This window comes from Plectropomus leopardus, chromosome 1 (genome assembly GCF_008729295.1).
Source record: "Plectropomus leopardus isolate mb chromosome 1, YSFRI_Pleo_2.0, whole genome shotgun sequence".
NCBI classification, from domain to species: domain Eukaryota; kingdom Metazoa; phylum Chordata; class Actinopteri; order Perciformes; family Serranidae; genus Plectropomus; species Plectropomus leopardus.
The window spans coordinates 3,301,579-3,327,584 of record NC_056463.1 but is presented as its reverse complement, the minus strand read 5'-3'; the positions used below and the strand labels follow the sequence as shown (position 1 = coordinate 3,327,584).

The 26,006-nt window shown below is 38.6% G+C and overlaps 1 protein-coding gene across 2 annotated transcripts in view; it reads right to left on the bottom strand.

The window, feature by feature from the left end:
- tspan4a (tetraspanin 4a) overlaps positions 1–26,006 on the bottom strand; it is a 202,129-nt gene that overhangs the window by 6,733 nt on the left and 169,390 nt on the right. For both annotated transcript variants that reach the window (XM_042490493.1, XM_042490485.1), the window contains 2 exons: positions 14,038–14,139; positions 9,797–9,928 (listed from right to left, as the gene is read on the bottom strand). In XM_042490493.1, the coding sequence (XP_042346427.1) occupies positions 9,797–9,928; positions 14,038–14,139 (234 nt within the window). The remainder of the gene's footprint in view (positions 1–9,796; positions 9,929–14,037; positions 14,140–26,006) is intronic.

Here is a 26,006-nt window from a genome sequence, read left to right as displayed (position 1 = left end):
TGACGTCATCCTGTCCGCATTTGTCATGCTCACTGAACCAGCCTGCATTCTAATAGAAACATTATAGGCAATACAAATATAAATACAAACGTCTACCACTATGCACCACTCATAACACACCGAAACTGTAATGTAAACCTGAATAAATCAGAACCTAGATAATCTGTAATAAACCAACTCAAACATTTTTGCCAAGTATGAAATATGTGATTAAGTAGCTCTTACAGGTACGTTTCTCTCAATCTTTCTCAATCATCAAATACCGATGCTTGGTCAGTAGCTGTTGGCATAGGATACAGACGCAGTGAGGCACTTCTGCTTCAGTATGAGATGTGCTGGGGGGGGGGCATCTTTTTTTTTTTGACCCTATGGGCAGTAACAAAGTGTGCATGGTGTTGAAAAGTCAGGCAAGAGGGGAAGTGGATTGGTCAAACAAACTCTGGACTTTCAACCAGGAATCTGCTGCACATGTACTGTGTGACACCAAAAGTCAGTTTCAGTGTCTGTCACATGTGACAGTATGACATCCTGTCCCTCCTGTGTCAGATTTGGACATTTAAGGACAGTGGAAGTCTGTCGTCTTTGAGTTAGGAAGTCATTCTTTTGACTTTGTTGAGTTCATGAGCTTTAAGGAAGTAAAGTGGGAACAACATGGAAGCTACAAAGACAATAGGTTGCATGTTAATGCTAAGAGCGTTAAAATAAGAGTTTGATAATAGTTTGTGATAGCATCACAGGCTGTGTTAGCTCCGATCTCCGGGTTTGCTGCTAAAAGCTTTGCGTTTGGGTGATTTCAGGAACATAACTAATTTTTTTAACATGTTATTTTTTGTGATTAATTAATTAAAATGTATGCATTTTTTGACAGCCCTTATATTTTATTTTTTATATACAGTATTTTATTTAGTTAATATTATGTGTGTATATATTTTTTATATCTTGGTCACTCTACATGGACAGCAGTTAACATTAATACCAAATTACACTTTACATGTGATCAAAAATTGATATTTAATACATGAATAAATAAAAAAGTTTCTTACGATTGACCAAACATTGACTTTTACCTGCTAAAAATAGCCGTGTTTGGTGGCTAAAAAGCTATGGGAAGACGCAGCAATGACTGAAAAAACAACTGTTTTTGTTGTTTGTTGGTCTTGAACAGTGGTCTGTAGTTCTGCAGGTGTCTCACCTAAATGACACACTACCCGCGTCCCCTGTGGATGACAAATTCAACCTAAATTCTCACTCACTTTAGAAATGTTGATATGACATGTATGAAGTGTACAGATATAGCCTTACATATCCACGGTGTCCAGAAATGCACAATTTGAGCATTTATTTGTGGTGACTGGACTGTCCTCTCACACTAAAGGGAGTAAATTACACGTACAGCCACTTTGTTAAACTACCAGTTAATCCTGATCCCAGTCTGCAGTGCATCCTTCTTGAAACGTTTTGCAGCTGTATAATAAAGTAAAAAACTAATAAAGTATAAACATACGTTTTTTTAAGGTATCTTAGCAACCAATGCTGACATTTTCCAGGTAATTACAGTTTTTATTTCCAGTCCACACACTTGTTATCAACATTCAGAGAAAACCTTGAAATATTCACAGGCTTTTAGACAGCCTATATTTTTCAGTGTGTCTGTTTTTTGTTTGTTGGCTATCAATGCGACCGTGAAGAGATTTTTTTATTTTTTACACAACTCCCGAGTTCAAGAACACTGACAAGAGGAGGCTTTATTCCAACTCTATTCACTGAAAAAGTTATATGAGGTCTTTCTAATATTTGTATCTGGAAAAAGATATGCTCTTAGAGTAAGTCTGCCTTTGGTTTTTTCAACAAAATAAACCTCTTGGTGTCTGTGCACACTCTCTAATGTTAGATTTGATTTCAGAATGAGTAGCGAGGGTTAAAACTTCAGAATCAGACTGATAAACTGTGTGTACCACAGAAATATTGCTTCAGTAAGAACTACACTAACTGAATCCTTTATCTGCAGAGCAAACATTAATCAAAATACAAAACCATCTAGATTAATTTGTCTTTCACACTAGAGGAGCCGGTGGAATTCGGGGGTCTACGTGAAGGCCAACAAGCTGTCACTTGAAGGAGGGAAATATGCATAATTTAGAAAAATCTTCCAACGGTTTGTGCAGAACCTGGTTTCAGGAAAAGTAATAGAAAAACGTTTTAAAAGGTTATGCTGTTCATTTCTAAAATTGAAAACAGCCACAGCTTGGCCTTTCCACCACTGAGTGGGCAAACTGAATGGAGTTGCAAACAACTGGAGTTAAGGGGTTTGTATTTAAAAATGAAGTGCTGTCTGCCGCCAGGTCTACACCTGTGACCATGATGGCTTCTTATCTAATCTGCTCTAAGATTAACTTAATTTACTTAACCAGGAGAATGAGATTTAGGGTGTTAGTAGATGGATAGATGGATAGATAGATATTTCCAACATGTAAAACAAACAGAACAACAAAAAATAAACAAAATGGCAATAACAAAAATGGATAACCTTTACAAAAAACGTAATGTATAAATTCAAATAACCAACAAGAAATAGCATCTTATATGTTAGAAAAGGAGCAGAAGGAAGTATAAACTCACAAAACTTAAAAACAAAGTGTAAACTTAAACTCCTACCCCTTCTGAGCTTATTAGTTTAATCAGTAAACACCATTTTTTTCAATATTATATACTGCTTGGAGTTTGGTTTGTGTCTACACGGCACCAGACTTGACGAATCAGTCAATTCAAACTCATAGGAGTGGGTGGATTCAAAGGTCTTTAACCAGTCAAGTTCTGCTCTTGATAAAGGTTAATTTTACAACAGAAGGACAACTGCGGGGGCTGATGTTGGTTATTTTAACAATATCCCATGAGAGGGAGTGCTGTTGTATTGTATATCATCACTGCTGTGATTCACAGTCCAACAGCACGACCTTGAGTGTGATATTGCTTTGTTCAACAAGTGCCATTTATAACTGAACAGTAACGGGCGACAAAAGATGACGATTTGTTTGTTTATTTATTGATTTTTTGGATCCACTGACACAAATAGTTCCGCAACTGCTGGGACTGACAGCTGTTGCCTAGCAACGCATAACCATTTTTCTGCACACAAGCTTGCTACTTTGTGCAGGCAAGGTCTACATGTTACCAGCTGCTTAGTATCATGAACATTTTTCTGCTTCCAGTGAAATAAGAGTTTAAGAGTCGCTTTGACGGCCTGTGTGATTCAGATGAGTTAGTTTGATCAGTCAGTTCATCGCTCCAATGTGTGTCCACTCACTCCAGTGATCTCCGACGCCTCGAGTCCCATATGTCTGTATGTTGTTGGCTTTCAGACTGTGATTGGTGTAAGACAAGCGTGTCCCTGTCTCACTGCGCATCCTTGTAACATCTGTAACAGCTGGTTCACTCGCAGTGAACGGCGGTTTAACAAAACCCATCTGTGGCAGCTTCTCCCCTCCTTGGCTGCAGGTGGAGGGCTTTTGCATCACGCTGATGCACAAATATTTCTTGAGCAGTATTACTGTTTAGAGGGCGTTTCCTCTCTGTTCAAACATTGCAACAATCTACGGTAATGTTAGCTTACTACTGACCGTTAATGTTGCTTAATAAACAGTTTAGAACAGCTGAAAAGCGGAGTGATACATGCAAAGTTAAAAGTCTCTGTGATGTTGGACTGTATATCAGCACTCATGGTATACCTCTCGACCAATCAAATTGCTTGTTTGGAACTAACTGTTGTATTACATCTCATTTGCACTTATAACTTTAGGCAAACGATACAGTCTGAAAACGAAGTGCAGCTGGAAAATAATGTGTTGGTGCACTGGATTCACTGCATATAGAGAGTTCAGAGGGAGTTGCGCATTAATCCTTAAGAACCGTGACATCTTCATTAGCCTTCACAGCCTACAACTGTTTTGCTCTGATGAGAATAGAGAGGGCAGGCATAGGCCCGTTTTTAGCCAAAGCACAGACCAAAGCACAGAGCAGCTGGCTGACCGGGTTGATTTCAAACAAAAAAAGGTGCAATATTTCCTCTAGTTGGATCAGATCAAGGTTGAATTATGTTCTTACCAAAAATGACATGTACAGAACCGCACCAGAGTTTGTGAGCAGACTGTGACCACCTCTTCAACAAGGTCATGGTCTGGTTATTTTGGGGGTAAACTCTCCGGGGTTCAATTCAACCAAACTAAAAAAGGCAGGTGTGAAAGGGCCCCTAGTATCTACAAGTTTGAAAAAAGGTCTCTGACTTACGCAGTGACACACCCAGGGGGAGGTCATGGCCACTCTGATACAATCACTGACCCTGCAGCTGCCAAAAAAATCAAAAAATAATTGGAGGTCGACTTACTGTCTTTGAGAGGCTGTGACACCCTCATTTTTAAAGCAGGTTTAAAGGTAGTGATATTTTACAAAACTACACAACCTGAGGCTTCATGATGCTCTAACTTTTCATTCCTAAGTGCAGTTACGGCTTTTGGTTATGCTGTGCCACCCCCAGTGAAAATATACACCACTTTACTGTGCTTTATAACAATAATATTTAACTGTATGTTGAGAAATTTCCACAACAAGGTTAATTTAATAGCTGTTCATGAGCTTTCAACCATATTAACCCATTGAACCTGAGCAAATTGGTTTAATTTCTTTCAAAAACATGGGAAGAAGCCAGTGAGCAACTTAACAGCACATGGCCCCAAAAGCAATAAATTAATGGAAAAAGAAATCATTAAAAAGATTTAAAAAAAACCCTGAAAATAAGCAGAAAATAATAAGAAAATGATGCCAGAAAAGTGCAGAAAATTATAAATGTTTTTTCCCTGTAACATAATTTTAAATGTATAATTAGAATTATAAATATACTTTTCTTGTCATTATTTTCCGAGCTTTTAATCATTTTCCATAAATCCTCCCTCCTTTTTGTATAACTCATTTTCAACTCCTTTTCTGTGTCACCTTAAACTAATCTCTTACAAATTATGGGACTTTTCTTGCCAAGTTGGTCACTGCTCTTTTCCCCATGTTTTTCACACAATTTTGCTTAGATTTCAAAAGGTTAAATAGCTTGTGAGAGGCGTCTGAACAAAACATGAGAAAATTAATGTTGAACCAGGTTTTAGTTGATCAACGCTAGCATATTAAATTTGCCATGTTTTCATATTACTTTAAGCCATGGACATCTCAAGGATAATGTATAAAAGAGCTCAGAAAAAAATGAAAATGTTCACATCTACATTTCAACTGGACACAAGAGATATGATTGAAAGTCGGGGAGTAAATTAAATGGACCTTGTGATGTAAACTCTGGACCTCGAACCTGAAGTGTGGCTGTAAACACATCCTTGTTGAAATCATCCAACAAGGTATAAAATTTTTAAAAGAGACTTGTGACACACTTAATGTGGTGCTTTACAAACCGTGACTGTTTCTACAGGCGACATCTGGCACACTCGATATGATTTCTGAAATGGGCCCATTTACCATTTTGTTGCATCAACTCAGTAACATCTGAAGCTTCACTGAAATTGTTGTCATTACTGTTCATCATATTCGCTCATTACGATGTGCACAGAGTGCTGCAGCTCTGCTGTATGACAGAAGCAGACTACTACGTATGTTAAGTGGCATCAGTGTGTTAATGATGACAATGTGTTGACTTCAAAACTTATTTTTGGCTTTAATTTTCCTGCCAACATGTCTTATTGTGACACTTTATTTTTCATCTCTCATGCTGAATAATAATAGCGCAATGATCAGCTTTTGCAGTTGGCAGTGCTGAACAGCAGCTGTTGTGTAGGTCTGCTGCTTTCGGGTTTTTTCATTTTTTATTTTCTTTTTTTGGTGAACTGAATTAGTCAGATGAAAATTTAAATGTTGTACCAGTAAAAATGGTGTTTCTTGCTGTAGCTACAAGATTTTTAAGATGACCTAGGGTAAAATTATGTCAAATTTACTAGACAGGAGTGTTGACCGGCGATTAAGCTGATTTAAAATAAATTACATGTTATGTACGGACCTTAATTGCTTCACGATTAACACATTAATGCTGATAGCCCTATTTAGATTATTACCCAAGTGACTGTAACATATTATAGAACTAACTGAATACCCCAAATAAGATAAGCAACACTGAATTTGAATCCAGTATATGATGTTCTCAAGACATGTGGCCTAGAGGGAACATGAATAATGAAGATGACCTAAAATTGAACCCTGTGGGATCCCACAGGAAATGGTAGACCTTGAATTAGAATGAATTTCCAACACAGACTAAGAACACTTGGTTAAATCTTATGAAAATCAGTCAAAGGCTCAGTCAGAGACACCTTCCCCATGTTCCTGCATAAGGATAGTCTGTTCTACCGAGTCAAAGGATGATATAAAAGCAAGAGGAAGGTCACAATTTGATGCATCAGCTGCCAAGAGGAGATCATTAGTCAAGAGGCCTGATTCTGTCCGATAGAGCGAGGCCTCTGAAACCAGACTGGAATTTTCAAAGATAGTGTCCTGTAGCAGGAAAGACAGCAGTTCAGTGAAAGACTGACTTCTCTGGGACTTTGGGAAGAAAGGGAATTTTAAATATGAATGTGTGGTTGTTCAAGACAGCAATTTCTCTCTGTTGAACAGTTGTACTTGACATAAAAAGGCCAGTTGTCAGTTTTCTAGCTCTGGCGTCATTTAATGACTGAACGACTACTGGGACTAATTGTGTTAATGACACGTTTATAGGATGAGTGTCGAGAGAACAGGTGGTTGCTTTCATGTGAGACACGATTAGCTTCACTTCCAAAGTGAGACTGTAGTAAAAGATCTCAGCACAGCAGAGTTTGTCAGGGTGATGAATAGGTCACATGTAGGCGGAGTAATCTAAGTTCTGAATGAATTCACAATTATTACCAGCTGTCCCAACATATTATCTCAGCACACTCAATTACTCCTCCTGGAACTACCTGCAGTCTTGCTGAATCATGTTACATGTGCAGATTAATGCATTTGCATACTTTCCTACTGCAGCAACACCCCTACACGTGTTACATACTCATTAGGACGAACTTGCAGGAATGATGTAGCTTGTATTTCTCTCTTTTGACTGATGCAATGCTCTGCACATCCTGTTTTCAGCATTAATAGTCATGCTCACACTCAGACACATGCAAGCCCTCTTGGCAGATTTTATACATGAAACTAATTAATTTCAACTCAAGTGCCAACATTTTTTTTTCATCTGGTTTGGAAGTAGCAGAGAAGCATCAATTATTGGTTTTAACCTGGTCAGGATTCAAAGTCCGCGTGGACTATCAATGGCCTAAGAGATGTGAAGAGACTTAAAGAAGTATTTCACAGCTGGAAACATGGACTTTTCATAATACAGTTTATGCAGCAGAAAGATGCCACATGACCAGAGAAAACTGAGGAAAAGAGCTATGGCATTCTCTTTTGCTCAAGAGGTAGAAAACCTTATAAGTAACAGAATGCACTGTGCTGCAATGAACCAATAGATGTTTTGGTTGGCGGGTGACATTGTGTGAGCTTGTCCATTTTCTATAGGAAACAATAGGCCAGCTGGCTGGTTACGGGCATCATGAATTACAGTTAAACAGTAGTCTAAAACATATTATTTGAGGTGAGAAATGAGCAATGCAGTAACAGAATCTTTGTTTGTATTTGATCAGTGCTGCCTAGTTTTACAATCTGATGAGAGCTTCGCCTGAGTTTGGGAGTATAGATGCGGATCAAGATAGAGAGAGATGCCTCCCTCCCTCTTGATCCACTTCAACACACTTTGGCCCAGCCCTATGTAATATATTTACCCCTACAGCTTGTTTTCTACTGGCACCTTGCCCTATGAAACAGTTTCACAAGGTGCAGTGGTTGAAAAAGTCCCCTGTAAAACGGAACAACCCTTCAAGACCCTGACACCTCATCAGTATGCTGGTATTTACATAAACAGATGCAACCTGTGTTGCCCAACATTGTGTGCCATCTTCTGCTATGGTGATTTCTCTAGCCTGGCCTCAGGCAACCTTTTGTGGTTGTCAGGACTCTGCGCTTTGTTCACAACTTAAGTTACACGCAATCAACTGAGTGAACAAATTAGCAAATAAAAAAGTTTCATTAACAGGCCACTAGTGTTTCTCCGTAGGCTAACGTGAGCAACCCGTACTTCTACCCTGCACTGATACTAGAGGAGCAGCAACAACCAGTAATTTCCCTGCTGGATTTTAGTTAAATGTCAATTGTCAGATGCCATTAAAGGAAATGAAGCATGTAAATTTGCAAAAACGCAGCACTGTCATGCACAAATCAGCAATAATGTAGTATTAGCTAGTTAGTTCTCTTCCAAGTTATTGGTACACTATCAACTTTTTTTTATGCTTGTAATAAAAAAAAAGACCATAATACGTTGAAATTACATTAAACTAAGACATTTTTTAAAAGTATTTATTAAAAAGAAAATGCATTTGTAGGTTTCGTTTGGTGCTTGTGCAGCCAATTTGGTGATCATTTCTTATATTTAGGCTTTGTCCTGCCCTTCTATCCCGATAAGAATTAGGACACCCTACCTGAAACTTTAACATTAAAACAGATGGGATAAGGACAAATTGTTAGGGACAAGGGGTGTATTGTGATTGGGCCTTTGTGTCTTTGATGGCAGGCATTCAAAAAATGAGGAGGTACAATCTGTAGTTCCAGCAGTTGTCAGCAAAAATCTGCCAGATGTCACAAAACATTTGGTAGATTTTATCTGAGAGAGGAGCAGGGAGATCTCAGCACAAGATCGAGGGAAGTTTACACATACTACCCATTATGTTATCATACTGGAGTATCCCTTTAAAAAAAGGTGCACCACAGGTGTAAGACCTCAGTTTTGTAGGTTTTTTGTAGCTCTAAACTAATTAATGATATAGAGCTTGTCTGTCAATTTGTTGTACGGCTGTTTGTTTAAACTTATATCACTACCTGAAAGTAAAACAAGTCTCTGCACAGTACAGCTGCAAAACATTAAAACACTGATTATACATCAGATGAACATTAGTGGCACCAGCAGTCAAGTCCTTCTGGAGTGAGGTGATTAATTCAATATCTGTAATTATGAATATAAACCTCTCACTGTGTCCTGCTGTTTCTGTGTTGGAGTCCTGCATAGCTAAAGTAAAAAAAAAAGAAAAGAAAAATAGCATGCCTTTTTCTTGTCTTTGCTGACTTGGATGACTTTTGAGCCGTTGTTTTTCTAATAGGTAACTGGTTACTTCCATTTTTAAATCTTCTCAGTACGGGAAGAAAAGCAGACATGCTAAGTCATATTAATTATGGTCCTGGACTGATTTGGGATTAAATGAGGAATTACCTTTCGACATTACAAATTTGCATTTAAATGAAATGTGACCGAAACTGTGACAACCTCACTTCAGATGTATTGTCTTTGTTTTTCTCTTTGTTTTTCTCTCTTTTTTAAGCTGAGATGAAATTGGTGCTTGGTTTTCCTGTACAGGTCAGGTAGACCCTCACCTCAACAGATAATCTACTCTACATTATATTAAGTTGATTATCAAACTCTCTAAACACCAGTTTCTCTCTTACGGCCCCGTGCACACCACTTTACAGGCCTGCTGCGCCTTGTTACGGTTGCTGAGGTAAGACTCTACAATCCCTGGGAAAGGGGTTTAGCAAACAGTGAGTTTATAATCCTGCATAAATACAAAGCTGTAAAAGATTAGAGTTATAATAAGCATCTTTTGGAGGTAGTTTTCATGGTAGAACTTACCGCTGTCCACCATGTTCCCGGGTTGTCCAGGCCACAGTTGTCACTGTACTCCAAGCAGCACGAGTCCGGCACACGGGTGGCGTTGTAAACTTCGAACCAGTCTGTGTGGTTGGTTACTCCACAGCAGCGAAACTGCATGAGAGAAAGACAAAGAGTCACGAGAGTCTGATATTTTTATTATCATGACACTGAAATCCAAAGGGCCCTGGCCATGAACTGTGGTGTATCCCACACTGTTGGCCCTCATTGGCCCTAGTTGGCTTTTTGTTAGCTGACTCAGCCTGTTGAATGCTGGAAAGGTGAGAGCCAGTCAATGAATGAAATGACTCTGATTGACAGTTAAGTTCAGCAGACAAAAAGAGTACCAGAAGTGATGAAAGTTAAAAAAGGGCTAAAGTTCAGAGTGAGATCAAAGCAATCCAGGATGCTATCATAAACTGTTCACTATATGTTTTTTCCTGTGGAAAGTAAAGGACTCAGATTCGTACATATCCCACATTATCATAAGCCAGTAATTTGTGCACAACCTGTGTATTTTGGGAGGCTTGTTATATAACTCATACATTTACATTTTATTAAAGCCCAAAGTTATGCATGTCTAAGGGCATGGCTGATTGACAGGCTGTCTGCGCAGTGTCCGTACCAGTCACTGCAGCCAAACTCGAAGCTTCATGGAAATCCACAAACTAATGGTTGATCCTAAGTTCATTATTTATACAGTATATGTTATGGATGACCACCATGTATTGATATGGAGCTACTTTTTCTAATGCAGGTCCAGACCGTACGTGCTGGTTGGCCGTCAGTTGAACTCTTTGCAGTGTATTTATGTGCATGTTTTTGGCTGAGACATGGATGACTTGAGGTACAACAGTTGCCTTTTGTCACCGTTAGCTGTCGTTGTTGGTTTGTTGTGTCTGGGCCTTAATGCATCAAATAAACAACTTCCACTGATGGAAAGTAAAATTATTTACCTGCCAAGAATAAGATTTACTGGGCAAAATAATTCATATGTCCTGTGTGTATAGAAAACCCTTAATCTTTCTGATACTGAGCTTCAGACGATTTTGTACAACCCACATCTCATTTGTCTCAAAGCCCTAAAAATCATTTTCTAACTCGTCTGCTTCTTTTTATCTACATCTTCCCCCCTCTGTGATTGGTATGGATTTTTGATAAGGGATCATGGTTTCCACCACCATCCAATTCATCAGTGTACTTCACGGAAAGATAAAGTGCCCCTGATGTTTTGTTCACTCGGTGGACTTTATTTCCACACGGGAATAATGCCGCCCGAGCCGCTCCCTGCGCCGCTCCGTGCACAGAATCAGTGATTGTGTGTTAATTTAAAACTCGCTCGTCCGCTTAAACAATGGATCAAGTTTGCAATTTATCATGAGGTAAAGCTGAATTCAAATTACCAGAAAGCATCTGAAGCAGCTCGAGAACAAATCAAACGGCACAGAGTCGGAATATTCAAATGTTTTCACCTTGAAAAGTTTACAACCAGCGCCGAGTGTGACCCTTTCTGATTTATTGTGCCCACATTTGGCGCCTTTGTGGATGCTTTTACTACTTCTTCTCTTGTATGTAGATTCTCTTCTTATTCTATAGGCGGCCTTTAATAATATTCAGGGTGAACTTTGCTCCAGGGACATCTGCTGTATTATCTATTCAGTGACTCAGCATGTATGAAGGAGGCTCGGGAGGGAGAACAGTGACAGAATGAGAGCTGCCTTTTAATGGACTTCATCTCAGCCAGACTTTATGGAGCCCCATACACACAGCTGCTCTGACTTGACAAGGGAAATGCGCACATTCCCGCTTGCAAACATGCATTTTCAACCAGTGGTTCATTCATGTAGACTCCTCTTATGCTGTCTACCTGTCGCAGAAAAAAATGCATATTAACACCCACACATACAGACACACATTTGCATATATTATTTGCATAGCAATACTGTCATCATTTGTGCCTTTGCAGCCTCCACACACACGTAGACAAAATGCCTTGCAGACACTCAACACCCATGCTCACACACTAGAGCCAAGCATTCAGCATTTACCGCACATTTGCTAATGGAACAAAACTACAAGCCATAACACTGGATCTGTGATGTGAAAAAAGGTCCAGAGAGCCCCGGAGTCTCCGATCTATCACTTGATGTCTCCCAAAGGCTTTCACCACCAGCAGCACCATCCATCCTCTGCAGTTCCAAATCTTAGCTTCTCACATTGTGTTTTCTTTGCAGTGGAATTTTAGAAAATATAAATAAATAATACAAAGCAGGGGAAAAAAAGGCACATCAAAGTGAGAGCTGGAAACAAAGATTACCTCAGAGAGTCTACGATGTTTGCATTAATCTCTCTGACAGCGTTTTACCACAGCATTTAAACTAGCAAAGCTCCGAGTATTTGTTACTGTCGGTCGAGATATTTCACACATTTTTACTGATTCCGTTTTTATATTTTAGATTGCCAGTATTTTTTTTACCATCCTGCTTGTAAATGTCTGGATCCTATTAACCACAGGATGGATTGCACTGTTTTATTCAAATTTTACACAAAATGGAGAAATGTAAAATCGAAGGGCCTTTCAATGTTTCACTACTCCCTTTTCATCTAATGTGATCACAGTGATTGGTGAAACCTTGCCAATAGCAAAAGTAAGCACTGCCACAATGACTAATGCACTCAAAGCATCATGTATCTCAGCTTGTCACAGGGTATTTTTCATGACTTGACTTGCTAAATGGCACTGAAGTTAAATTTGGATGGGTTGCAATCTTCACAACAGAATGTTTTTTAAAGCATCATTACCTCAGCAAACTGTGACTGAGAGGAAGAAAAATGTCTTAAACAGGAACTATTATGCTCATTTATAGGTTCATACTTGTATTTAAGGGTTTTACAAGAATATGTTTACATGTTTTATTGGTCAAAAACCATTACCATTACGTAAAAGAGTCCGTTCTCATTCAGAAGTCGTCAAATACCATGGCTTGGTCAGTGACTTTAGCATCAGATACAGACACCAAAAGTCATCTTTTGCTGCAGTATGGTACACCTGCGGAAAGCATCAGTTTATGACGTGGCTGGACGGCACCTTCTGTGGCAGTATGATACACTGCTGGTAAGCCAGAAGGCATCTGTAGTGGTGGTATGATATGCTGGTGGGTGGCGTCAGTTTATAATATGACGAGAATGAACCTGTGTGGCAGTGTGATTCACCACTGAATGGCATCAGTTTGAAATGCTGCCAGTAACGACATAATATAAGGGGCTGGAAAGTCCCTATAGGGTGGGTCGAAGGGACAATGGATGGGTCCAATACACCATGGACTTTCACCTGGGAGCTTGCTGTTTGCTTTGTGTATTAATTTATTCGTTGTCATCTCTCACCCAAACTGAGTGCTTTTGGTGTAAGTGCACAACGCCAAAAGACACCTTTTGTATGCACATGAAATGCTGCTGGACAGTGTCAGGTGAGAACGGCAGAATCAGGTGCGTTGTTAGTATACGCTGCTGACAGTTGGATGGCACTTGCTGTGTTCACATGATGATGAAAAGTGGGACAGTGGCGGCAGGTTGTTATGCCAATAACATCGTAATCTAAGGACTGCAGGGAGCCTATTGGGTGGGTGGGAGTGGAGGTGGATGGATCCCACAAACAACGGACTTTGAGTCCAGTGTTTGCTTCTGTCTGAATATGATGTTTTTTTCCAAACCTTACCGTATGCCTCCTTCCCCTAAACTTAACATCCATGTCCTTGTTGCCTAAATCTAAACATTCATGCCAGCATGTGTGTTTGTTGATAGTCTGGCGTTGGTTGCCATGTGCTCCTGTTATCTAAACAGAAACATGTGTTGCATCAATGCACCATGTGCTTGTGTTGACATCACGGTAGTGGCATCCTGAGACGTAAACAGCAGAATCAGAAGGATATCTAGTGTGTAATATGCAGACACAGACGTTCGCTGCTGACAAGCACACAGTGCTAACTGTGTGCTTTTGTTACAAAAGGAAATAAATATAAATACAAGGTATTTTAAAGACTTTGAAACTTTGTCCATGTTTAATATGAACGCCCTTCAATGTAAAACTACATACATATAAGACACAAAATACAGAAAAGCATTAATGTTCCTTTAAAACTTCTCTGTACTTTCTGTCTTGAAAATCTTCCAACTTGTGTCTCAGATCAGCACCACCCGCCCCCTGCAGAGATCAGACAACTTACATCAGTTTGTACTATCATCCAGGCGTTGGTCAGACCCACGTTGCCCTCTGTGCCGAAGAGCTGAAGGCCCTTCTTCAGATCCCTCTGGGCATAGTGATCAATCTGAGAAGACAAGGAAAATGGTTGCGTCAGGAAAAAAAATAATTTAAAAAAGTATTTTACTGCTGGAAAAAATTGGCTTTTCATAAAACAGGGTTTACTATAGAGTAAAAGATAAAAATACTTATGAAACTGGTGCAACATGACCAGAGAAAACAGATAAAAAGGACTGTGGCATTTCTTTTGCTCAAAAGGTATAAAAGCTACAACTACCAGAATGCACTGCTTTACACTGGACCAATAAACACTCCTGCTGGCGGATGATGAAACCAGAGTTTCCATTTTGACACAGGAAACAATATGGCAACTGACGAATTACAATCTAAACAGTACACTAAAACATGTTTCTGCAACATCTGAGGTGAGAAATATGCAATGCATTGACAGAATCTTGGTTAATATTTGATCAGCACTGCTTAGTTTTATAGTTTGATCTCAGTATTTTCAACTTCTGTTTTACAGTACAGAAAATAGTTTGGCAGCTACTTTCTATTTACAAACACTCATATTACAAACAAATGGTGCACTAAAATATGTTTCTGAAAACAATTCAGGCAAGAAATAGTCAGTGCAGTAACAGAGTGTTTGTTTATATTTTATCAAAACTGCACTGTTTAACAGTTCGATCAGAGTTTGTTTTGAGGTTCAGAGAGAGAGAAGGGGGGCCCTCGCTCTCTTGATCCACTTTTATCTGTAGTTTGAGCAACAACAAGCAACAAGTAACAAGAAGAGAAGTTCAACACAGTTCATTTACGCATAATACCCACATTATTATAATATAAATCTGGTGAAAATTTGGCAAAGTATCCCTTCAATAGTTTTAATATCTAACTGAGTTTGTGTGAGTTGCAGGCTTCAAAGCATCAAATGTTTGGAGCTGCTAATTTACATTTTCATCAAAAGAAAACAGATGTTATTTGAACTCCTCTAAGAAACCTGCAGTGCAATCTGTTAGAAGTGAACCAGCTACTAATAATATTGATCTCAGGTTTTTTAACATTCCTTTTATGCCATTTTTACCTTCATGTGACAGCAGACAGAAAGAATAGAAAAGCAGGAATCATTACATTTATATTGTAGATCACTGGGTCACATAAACATGCTTAGACTCGAATAAAAATAAATAAAATTGATTTTTGTTTCCCATCTCCCGTTTGTCTTTGTCTCATGAATAATGATAATAAGTAGAAAGAACAAACATAACTTAATAAAAACACACATTACAAATATAGTACAGCAGTATCTGTGCAAAGGTCAATATGGCTTATTGAAATCTTTCGGCATCAAAATATCACACGTATCTTTTTGTGTACCGACAGTGTTGCAACGTTCAGAGGGAATTATATCAAATTCATACTGGAGGGGATGTTCAGTATCATTAAGAACAGATACATTTTCCTGTATTGCCTACAGCAAAAAATATACAGAACATCTAATGATATATTGTGGATGTTTGTGGTTACATTTATGAACTCCTGGTCTCAAGTTAGACAATTAGTTTACATTGTGAACCTTTTGATTTTCAAGGTCACATTGTAGAATATTTGAGCACCTATATGCCATAAACACAAGGTTTTAAATAAAGAACAAAGTGGATGTTGATATCTGACTGCCTACAGTTTCTCCTGCAAAGCGCTTGTGGTGGAATATTTAAATATATATTATGCAGGACTTTCCTTAAAAAACAAATGTATAGACCCATACAGCAGTAATCCCTCTCGGTCATCGCTTATGACCCTCCAGAAGTGTATGGCGGTGTATTTTTCTGCAGGGACTCTGCTCTCTCGCTGGATTTTCTTCTTGAATTCTTTTCAGTGTTTAGGATGTGTATGGTGAGGTTGTGGCTTTATAAAGGTAGCGACCATGTGCCTGACTGTAAGCAGCATGCACCTAGGAGACACAACGCTAAAAAAAACCACAAATATAGCAAGGCGAAAGGCCAAATGAGAATCTGGGGTTGCTTTTACTTTCACATTCGCTGGCAAGTGTCTTTACAAACAGTAATCCTGCAGAGAATACCTTTAAATATTCCAATGAAAATATACTAAAAGTACAAAAAGTCAAAGTACTCACTATGCAGAATGGTCTATTTCAGAATGATATATTTTATCAGATTATACTGATGTGTGATGCATTAAGTATGCTGTGTTCACACTACAAGCAGCAAAGCAACAGCACAGCAAGCTACATCATTGCCAAGTTGTTGAAGTAGTTTTGTTGCCCTGTGCCTCTGTGTGCGTCTGCTTTTTGCAACAAAACATCTCAACACAACATCATCTGAAGTTTGTATTTAGTTAGAACATTTCAACACCTCACTGTTTTCCCCTTAAAACACATAAAACTTGCATAGCATCAGCTAACTTTCCTAAATAACACAGCACCAAGGCAAGACACAAAAACATATTTTTGTTTGATCCCTCACTGCAACATAAGAGCGCTGAAAAAGTTCACCAGCTCAACTTTGATTTGTAGTGTCTCACAACCATCCATAGCGATAAGTTTTGGGCATCACTTTTTTTAGCTTCATGTCATTGGCTTCCGTTGAAAATGACTTGTAGCCTGCTGCTGTGTCTCTTGAAGTGTGAACACTTTAATGCAGGTATACTCATCTTGCTTTGCCCAGGGGCCACTTTTGAGTTCACATTGTAATAAACTTAATAAATAAACATTAAAATAACCTCTAAATAATTAGCCAGGACCTTCGATGAGGTGTTCAGGGGATCCTCTCCTTGCACTTTTTATAAACTAGCTTTAGTATGCATGCACTCTGAAATTTATTTACATTTAGTACAAAAAAATCATAGTATGAATCCATTAATTTTCATTGTAAATTAGAAAATTGTTGGCAGGACCCAATTTCGCCCACGGGCCTCAAGTTGAGGATCACTGTTTTAAGGTGTGCGTTAATTTAATGTTGCAGCTGGTAAAGGAGGAGCTCATTATTAACTGCTGGGTGGCTTAATCCATGATGATGCATCATAATTTATAAGTTGATTATTTTTTCTTTTTGTTTAAATGTTGTGTTTGATGGCAGCCAGAAGATTTACAGAAAAGTTGCAAAAACTTTACTTCACGCCTGTTTTGGTGATAATAAATCCCAACAAAATCAAGCCTTTAAAGGTAATTAATTAAAGTACAAACCAAAAGACAAGTTAGCAGGTAAAAAAGCAAAAGCACACAAGGACAGATGCATTTTAAAAAGAGTATTAATAAAATAAACAAAATAATAAATAAATAATAATAATAGTTGATTATATTTCTATTAATTACGAATCTGCAAAGAAACCATTTATTAAAGTTATCAAATTAATTTAGATACTCAGTGAGGCAGAACTATTAAGTTAAGTACAAGTACCTCAAAATCTTACTTAAGTATAGTATTTCAGTAAATGTATTGAGTTACATTTCAGTACTGCAGAGCAGAACTAAATGGACTGAGAGAGCTGAGTCTCATACTCAGCTGATATTTCTTGAAATGCTCTAAAACAGGATTAATAAACTGTGGTCTCCAGTAGAAACCAGTCCACTCAGTTGAACCTAAAGGGACTGATTCAGGCTCGCTGTGACTGAACCAACGCACCGCAGGACGTCAGGTGACTGTACCGCCGTTCAGTAAACAAACAACATGCAGCTCTATGTGGGTTTAATTTAGTAGCTTCAGTTCAGCCGTGTGAACCTAAACAAACAAGATAAAAAACATTTAACAAAATCAGCTTTTCCACTAAGCTTTGAATCACGGAAAACAAACTGTAGGCGTGAGCGCAGTCACAGAGACAAACATGCTTAAACACACCGAAACTGCGTTGTTTCCAAATCTAAAATACATACATTAATTTAGAATACACAATACAATCAGAGAGCGTGGGCGCTATATACAGACAGCAAACACACACACACACAGAAGCTGCTCTGCCTTGTTTACACTTTCAGATGGTCAATCCCATCAGACATCAATCGCATTGATCTCCGCTGACCTTGCTCTCTCCGACACTGCAGCCTTTCGCCCTGCGAGGTGCTGCAGACACTAAACACCTTGTTAAATCTGTTGTCTTCAAACACTCAAACATTGAGTACGGCCTTCAGTTTGACAAACAGCTTATAAATATTGAATGTGGGTTGCTGCATACATTTAATGGTGATCATTGACAGCATTATAAATATGTTAAAGAGATGAACAGGCTGAGTTGTTTCGTGCAAAGCCTTCCTACAAATATTGCTTTCTGTACTCTCACATCTCCATAAGAGGAAAGTTATTTTAGGTAGGCGCTACAGTGATGAATGATTAATCAGTTCTCTAATTCGCTCATATGTTAACACACATCCTTCCTACACAATTTAATTAAGACACCTCATGATGGGCTGTTCTTACTGGAAACATAAGATCTTTGCAGAATCCTCCTTAAAGGTACCCTCTGGGGATTTTGGCCACTAATAGCGCTGCAGAGCGATTTTTAACTAGTTTGAAAATTGCTTCTAGTATCAACATTATGCATTAGCACAAGAACTTTGTGATGTATGCATATTTCTGCCAAAGATTTCATGGCGTACCACCGCACAGCTGGTAGAGGTGACGTGCCAAGACAAATAATGCAGCAATGTGCCAGCAAAGGTAAGAAAGAAGAAGACTGAGGAGAGCTGCAAGATGGCAAGCTTGTATGCAAACTTTAATAGAAAAATGTATGGTAGGTGCATTGTCGTGGTTTGGTGTTTTAAGAGTCCTTCACAGACAGCATGCTTTATATGAAGAGGCTCTGGGAGTCTGTTAAGATTAGATGAGGACCTTGATGATTTCGATGTTCCCTACTTGAGTGGAAAACAGTGTAAATCAAGGGGTTACATGACATTGTTTTGCCTCCTCTGCGATTGTGTCTGTCTGTGTGACTTGGAACATGAGCCGAGCAAATGTAATGTTATTTTAAGATTTGGCATATCTGTCAATGTATGTTTGCTTACCAAGATTATCTCTGTGTGTGACACCGGCAGGCATGATCCTGTCCAAAGCATATATGCATTTAAAAAAACAAACATTTTTTGTACAATTGGCAGCTCTGGATTAGGGGAGTCTATAATTTTCACATTACATGCATGGTCAGTGTGCGATGAATGCAGTTTTTGTCTCCAACTTATAGGGGGACAAATACTGTGAGCATGTGTATACAGAACTGTGAGTAAATAAGCATTGTTGGGAAAGTTAGTTTTGAAATGTAAGAGGTGTAAGAGGTGTTTGAAATGTAATAAGTGATGTAGCTACTGTAATTACTTCATCAGAGTAACATGAGTTTTTATACTTTATTACTTTTCTAATAAATATTTAAACTGGGTAATAAAGAACTAAAAGGCATTGAGAGACAGTCTTTATGCCTTTAAACTGTCTGCCTGAATGTCAGGGCTCTAAATCTGTTGAAACCTTCAAACAAGGATTTTAAGACACATGGCTTCTCCTGAAATTAATTTTTAACTGATGGTTGTTTTATCTTGTCTTAGCCTGCAGTTGTAATTGTAATTTAATTCTAATAACGTTATTTTCATTATAGCTGAAAAATATTCACATTTTTTAATCAGTATCTGTTACTGATAACAATTACATTTATTTTGTAATTTGATTAGATGTAACTAGCTACTCCCAAACACTGTAGAGTGGCTTATATAGATACTGTAAAACTTCAAAAACCCTGGCCTTTTTTTGCTTAAATTACTAAACTCAACACACAGACATGGATCTGTATGGGATGGGTCTTTAATTCCTTTTGCACAAAACTCTTACTCAGCAAATATGGAAAATACTATCACATTCTTTATTATGAATATTACTTGTGGCCTATAAAAATTCAAGTAACATCAATTATGAATCAATGATTTAATCTTGCTCCTACAGACAGCCTACTAGAGAGAAAGAGGGAGTATGAGATATGTACACACAGTGGCCAATTTATTAAGTACACCTGTGCATTCTGATGCGATCAAATTCAACTGTCTTGCTATAAAGTCTACTTTTAGGATGAATATGTTGTAGAATTTGTGCTGACACTGTCAAAAAGGTGTTAATCCAATTAAGGGCTGGGCGATAAAAAGATAATGATATCAATCGCCATATAACTTTTCCTCGATTGAAATATGAGATGTAGTCAATAGAATGTCCATAGAACGCATTCCAGCCATGTCCGCTACACTCTTATCCACCGGTGTCTCCACTGGTGTCTCCGCCGGTGTCTCCAAATGTCCACTCTGCTCTCATTCCCCGCCGGTGTCTCCGCCGATGTCCGCTCCGCCTGTGTCCGCTCTGCTCTCATTCTCAGCCGGTGTCTGCTCCACTCGCATTCTCCGCTAGTGTCTCCGCCAATGTCTCCGATGTTGTCTCTGAATGTCCGTTCCGCTTCTATTTTCCGCCAGTGTCTCCGAATGTCCGCTCCACCCTCATTTTTCTGCTGGTGTCTCCACCTCTGTCTCAGAATGTCCGCTCGCTCTCATTCTCTGCTGGTGTCTCCGCCTGTGTCTCTGCCAATGTCTTCGCTGGCATCTTGGAATGTTCGCTCTGCTCTCATTCTCTGCCGGTGTCTCAGCAGGTGTCTCCCAATGTCCAGAATTATGATTATGATTTTTTATGATTATTATGATTATGATTATTATTATTATTATTGAATAAGGGAGAGAGAGAGAGAGAGAGAGAGAAAGAGAGAGAGAGATTTGACGACGCTCATTTTATGGCACCCCGGACTTCCGGCATCTCCTCCCACATAGTGGATCCATGCTGCCTCCCATTAGCAAAGTGCAACGAGCCTCCTTGCTTATTATGCACACTAAAAAAAGAAAACCAGTGAGAACCAAAGAGACAGATGTGTGGACACTTTTACTGGCAGCCAGCGAGGTAACAAAGACAAGAAGACGAACCTTTGTTTACAGTTTTGTCAGTTAAAGTTTGGCGTTAGCAGTTAGCGGTTAGCAGTTAGCAATGGATTTGACAACATTCAGGACTTGGATTAATGTTTTTGTGAAAACCCGCTTGGATTATGTTGATTGGAGGACCCTCGCGGACGGAATGAATATAAATAATTGAGGAATGGACACATGTTTGGACGTCCAGACCGCCTCAAAGGTAAGAAATCACCGCTTTTATTGTTTTTTGTTTAGGCTAACGGCTAACGGAGTTACCTGCCGGTGAAACTGAAAGAGCGAGCTAACGGTAAACTCTGGTGCTGCTGGTGTTCACTTAATGAACTGAACGGTTGCAGTGAAAAAAATAACAGAGCAAACGCTGTGTACCACGTCAATATGGACCAAAGTTTACATTTTATATTGAAATGTGAGATATAAGCATCCTAGAGGCGACAACCCGGATGTGCGCAGCGTCAGTGGCAAACAGAGTCAGAGTAATGGTCACCACAGATATGACAATTATTTTGACTATGTGTCAAAACGAGAATTTTGTGTAAAAATGTGTGTTTTTTTGGGGGGCTGGCTGCATGTGCGGATTATGAGATAATGGGCCCCTGGGCAGGGTTTATGCAAAGGGCCCCACCACCTCTCCTACACAGGAGCAAGACGCTTGGTAGTTGTTTTATGTCTCTTTGAGATAATTTTTTGTCTCTTTTGGGTTACCTTGTGGGATTTTAAGGTAAAGTTATGACTCTGGGGTAATTTTGTATCTCTTTGAGGTCACTTTGTTGCTCTTTGAGGGCTTTGAATTTACTTTTTGAGTTCATTTTATATTGCTTTGAAATAATTTGTGTCTTTGTAGTTATATCGTCTGGGCTCAACTACTCAGTTTTGGTTGTTTTGTGTTTTCGTTTTTAGTCATTTTGTGCCTCTTTGAGGTAATTTTGTGTCTCCTAGAGGTAATTTTGTGTCTCTGAATAATACTTTGCCCCTCAAAAGGTGTGTTAGGCTGAGGTCATTTTGTGTATTTTGGAAACACTTTTGTGTCTCTTTAAGATAATTTTGTTTCTCTTTAAGGTAATTTGTGTCTCCCTGAGGTCATTTGGTGTCTCTTTGAGATCCTTTTAGTCTCTTTGAGATACGTTTGTGTCTCTTTAAAGGCATTTAATGTCTCTGGGGTAATTTTGTGTCTCTTTGAGGTCGCTTTGTGTCTCTTTGGGGTTATTTTACATCTCTTTGGTTGTTTCACATCGCTCTGTAGTCACTTTGTGACTTTTGGTGGTTTTGCACATTTTTGGAATTATTTTGTGTCTTTGCAGTTCTTTTGCACTTTGTCTTTGTCATCACTGTGAGTCTCTTCCTGGTCACTATGTGTCAGTTTGAGTGACATTTTGTAGGTGAAGGCCATGGGCCCCCTGACACTTTTGGCCCTCTGGGCCCAGGTGCATGGTAGGCTTGTTCAGTAATCCTTCCATAGCTGGCTGTGTGTTGTGTATTTGTCCTACTGCATGACTTTTCTGCAAAAATGACTACTGTAGGAGAGCTACAATGATGATTGTGTATACCAGGCCTGTTGGCTGGTATTTGAAAAGCTGTATTTGCAAACAAGCGAGTGGTTCTTGTGTGTGCTATGAAATAGATTTGTGTGGTGATAAACTTATTCAAGTATGCAAGACAAGCTCCTTACTGAGGCTCATTGAGTTATTCTTTTATTTATCTAAGTGGAGACTGACCTGAAGTACAAGTTTTCCACAGGACAAACAATGCAGAATTTAAAAAAACATTTTAAAATTCACCTTTGCAAGTGTTTTATGAGTAATTAAATGCATTCAGCATTTTGTTGGGAGTCAAGGATAAGCACAACACTTATTTTATTTTTGTCTGTTTACATAAAAACTTCACGGGGTTCATAAAAATTAGTTATTTAACATTGACAAATAGTTGCTTTAATAAAGGTTGATGAGCACATTTTAAGGTGACTCACGCATAAAATGAACATTTTCTTGCATTTGTCATGATTTTTGAATAAATCTGACTTTACATGATGTAGTGTGTGTGTGGTTTTAGGTGAGTTGAGACATTTGTTTCAAAGCTGCAGATTTTAGAGGAGGTTTTTTTCTTCTAATCTATAATGAAGGGGATCACATGGAGAAAGCAGTATAGAAATATGATAATTTGCCACAACAGGGGATTTCTTCATGGTAAACAGTTGTGTTTACTTGCAGGTACATAGAAGTGTTCAAGGCGGCATTATTTATTAAAAGTCATTAACATCCCTGCAGGAGTAGTTGTGTAAAGCAGTTTTATTAAACCAGTAGCTGTGGGGTAAAATGTGCCATATACCCTGGAGAAAGATGAACCATATGTTCAGTTTAATTTCGATTCACTGTAATTACACCACACCAGACCGCTAAACGTAAAACCAATGGTGCTCAGTACATTAACTCAAGCACTGTACACAAGTACATTTTTAAGGAAAAGGCTCTTGACTGGAGTTTTTCTATGTCACTTGCTACTTTACTCCACTACACTTTGGCAGCCAAAATACCAGTCATACATTTTACTTCACTACATTTATTTGACAACATTGGTAAGTTATTTTGGAGAATAGGATTATTAACACAAAATCTAAATCATCTAAAATACATTCTGAAGCATAATTATGGATTAAATCTCCAGGCAGTATGTAAAGTAGTTGGAATTAGCCCCAGTTTTACCAGCTGCAACATTAGTGATGCATACACATTAATGCATCACTAATTATAATGCAGGCAGTTATATAATCAATATTATACTGAAATAGAACATTCTGCATAACAAGTACTTTTACTGTTTGTACTTTCATTGTATTTTTATCCTAAAACTTTTGTGCTTTCATTTTTAAGGTGTTGAATGCAATACCTTTTACTTGTTATCAGGGTTGGAAATTAACTTTTTTGTCCTCCTGCCATCGTAGCAGGTGGATTTCAAAATCTACCAGCCAGTCATTACACACTCGCATATTTTACCAGCATTTGGCTGGTGCTAATTTCAAACTGTGGTACTAGTAGACTTCCCCAGGGATGATGTTTTTCTCTAAGTCAATGCGGAAGGGCCTGTGTCCTCATATTTTTTTTCTTTAGCAGAAAAGTGGTGGCATGGTGCTAGAGAGAGTTTAATCCCACCGTTTTTTTTTTTAAACGACACGCTGTGTGTGGGGTTTGTTTCTGTGAAGATATCTAGTAACATAGTAAGCTAACTTGACCCTACGTTAACAGAGGGTTAGCTACAAACAACAAGCACACAACGGTACATTAATAAAAGCACAACACACACCAACAACATCCAGTGTCCGTCGGCTGATCTGCTCCCACAAACAGGCTTTCTGTCTTTGTTGTGACAGTAGCCTGGCTAAAAAGTGGTAGTGACATCACTGCTGTCTGTCTGAAAGGTTTAGAGATTTTCAACTCAAAGCGCTGCGAGCCTCCACACCAAAGAGGTGGAGCGCTGTGAGAAAAGAAGCCGGACGTGGTGCTTTTTCTCTAGACGCAGACACCTGCTTCTCATAGAAAACGCTGGAAAAGAGATGGCGTTCCCTTATCAGAAAACCTATGGGATTTTTCCATTGGGATTCTGGATTATTGCAGAAAATAAGCTCTTTGGTTAACACACATCTATGGTACTTACACCATTTGTTTTTTCTGCTGTATGATCTTCATAAATGAACACCACTTTCAGAATGTTTAAGACTTCACCAATACGTAAGAAGCTAATGTTTGGGTATCAAACTACACCAGGGTCACATGACTTTAAGGCGGCACCATGACAAAGGCAGTAAAGCCGAGCTCAGTGCATCTTGGCGTGATGACATTTTGTAGTCTCATTCAGCCACTTGTTACCAAATGCCTTTTTTAAGACACATAAGAGCTTAATAGTTTGAGAGTGGGGTATTTACTCGTGTATTTTATTTTTTTTAGAACAAAACGTGAGTATCTTAGAATTGTGTTCACCAGAGACCTAATTGTTGACATTTAAACAAAAACCCATTCAAATGGACTTTGAGATGAGGGAACAGGTGGTACTGAAACTCTAATTCATTCTAATTCATTCATAAAAGATCTAAGTACTTCTTTCACCTGTGTGAACAGCAAAGGGCTCATGAGCCACATAAACAACAGCTAAAACAGACAAGACACAAAGCTGCTCTAAAAAGGCTATATTGAGGAACTCAGGAAAAGACTTAACATGAGCAGGTTATGACAGAAACACACAAAGATGTGATACCCATCTGTCTCCTCCTTGTCTTTCCCCAAAACAGTCTGTTTTCTTTGGGGTTTTGTTCTCATAAATGTGATTTAACGATGGAACATGTTTAATGCAACAAACCATGTTGACAGTTTCATATTTTCGCTCAAAACATCAACACTGTGAAATTTTGCTCAATAAAAGTGCCAGACTCAATTTTGTGTGGGTGTGGTGACTCTATATCAAATCCCTGAATGTCAACATGAGACTTGTATCCTTGCAGGGATTTTTCTTATCCAAAGAAACCCAAAAACAATCTTCTCTGTGAAAATAAGTAAAGAAGAGAAAAGCATGGCGACAGTTTGAGATGGACAGCGAAGTTGATAAATGAATGTCCCCTGCTGTTTCTGCATAATTTTCAATTTTGTACAGTGCCATTTAGAAAACAATAAAACTATAAAATGAACTTTTGAACCTTTGGTGTGTAGCTGTTGCCATGGAAAACAACATAAACAATCAAAGGATATGATTTTTTCACTCCAAAAATGGTTAGGTATTTTCCTCACATATTTTGGGAGGGAATAACTTTCCTTTGATCTGACACTGTTGTAACTTTTGAAATCTGGCATGTCAAAGGGGTTTTATGCAATTTGCATTAATTACCATTGATTGCGCTAACATACAATGCTTCCCTGTCTCTGTGCTTCTTATGCTATTAAAAGAGCAACAGTAAAGCTTTTCAGTTGTTTACTTTTTTGTATATTTTATATTAT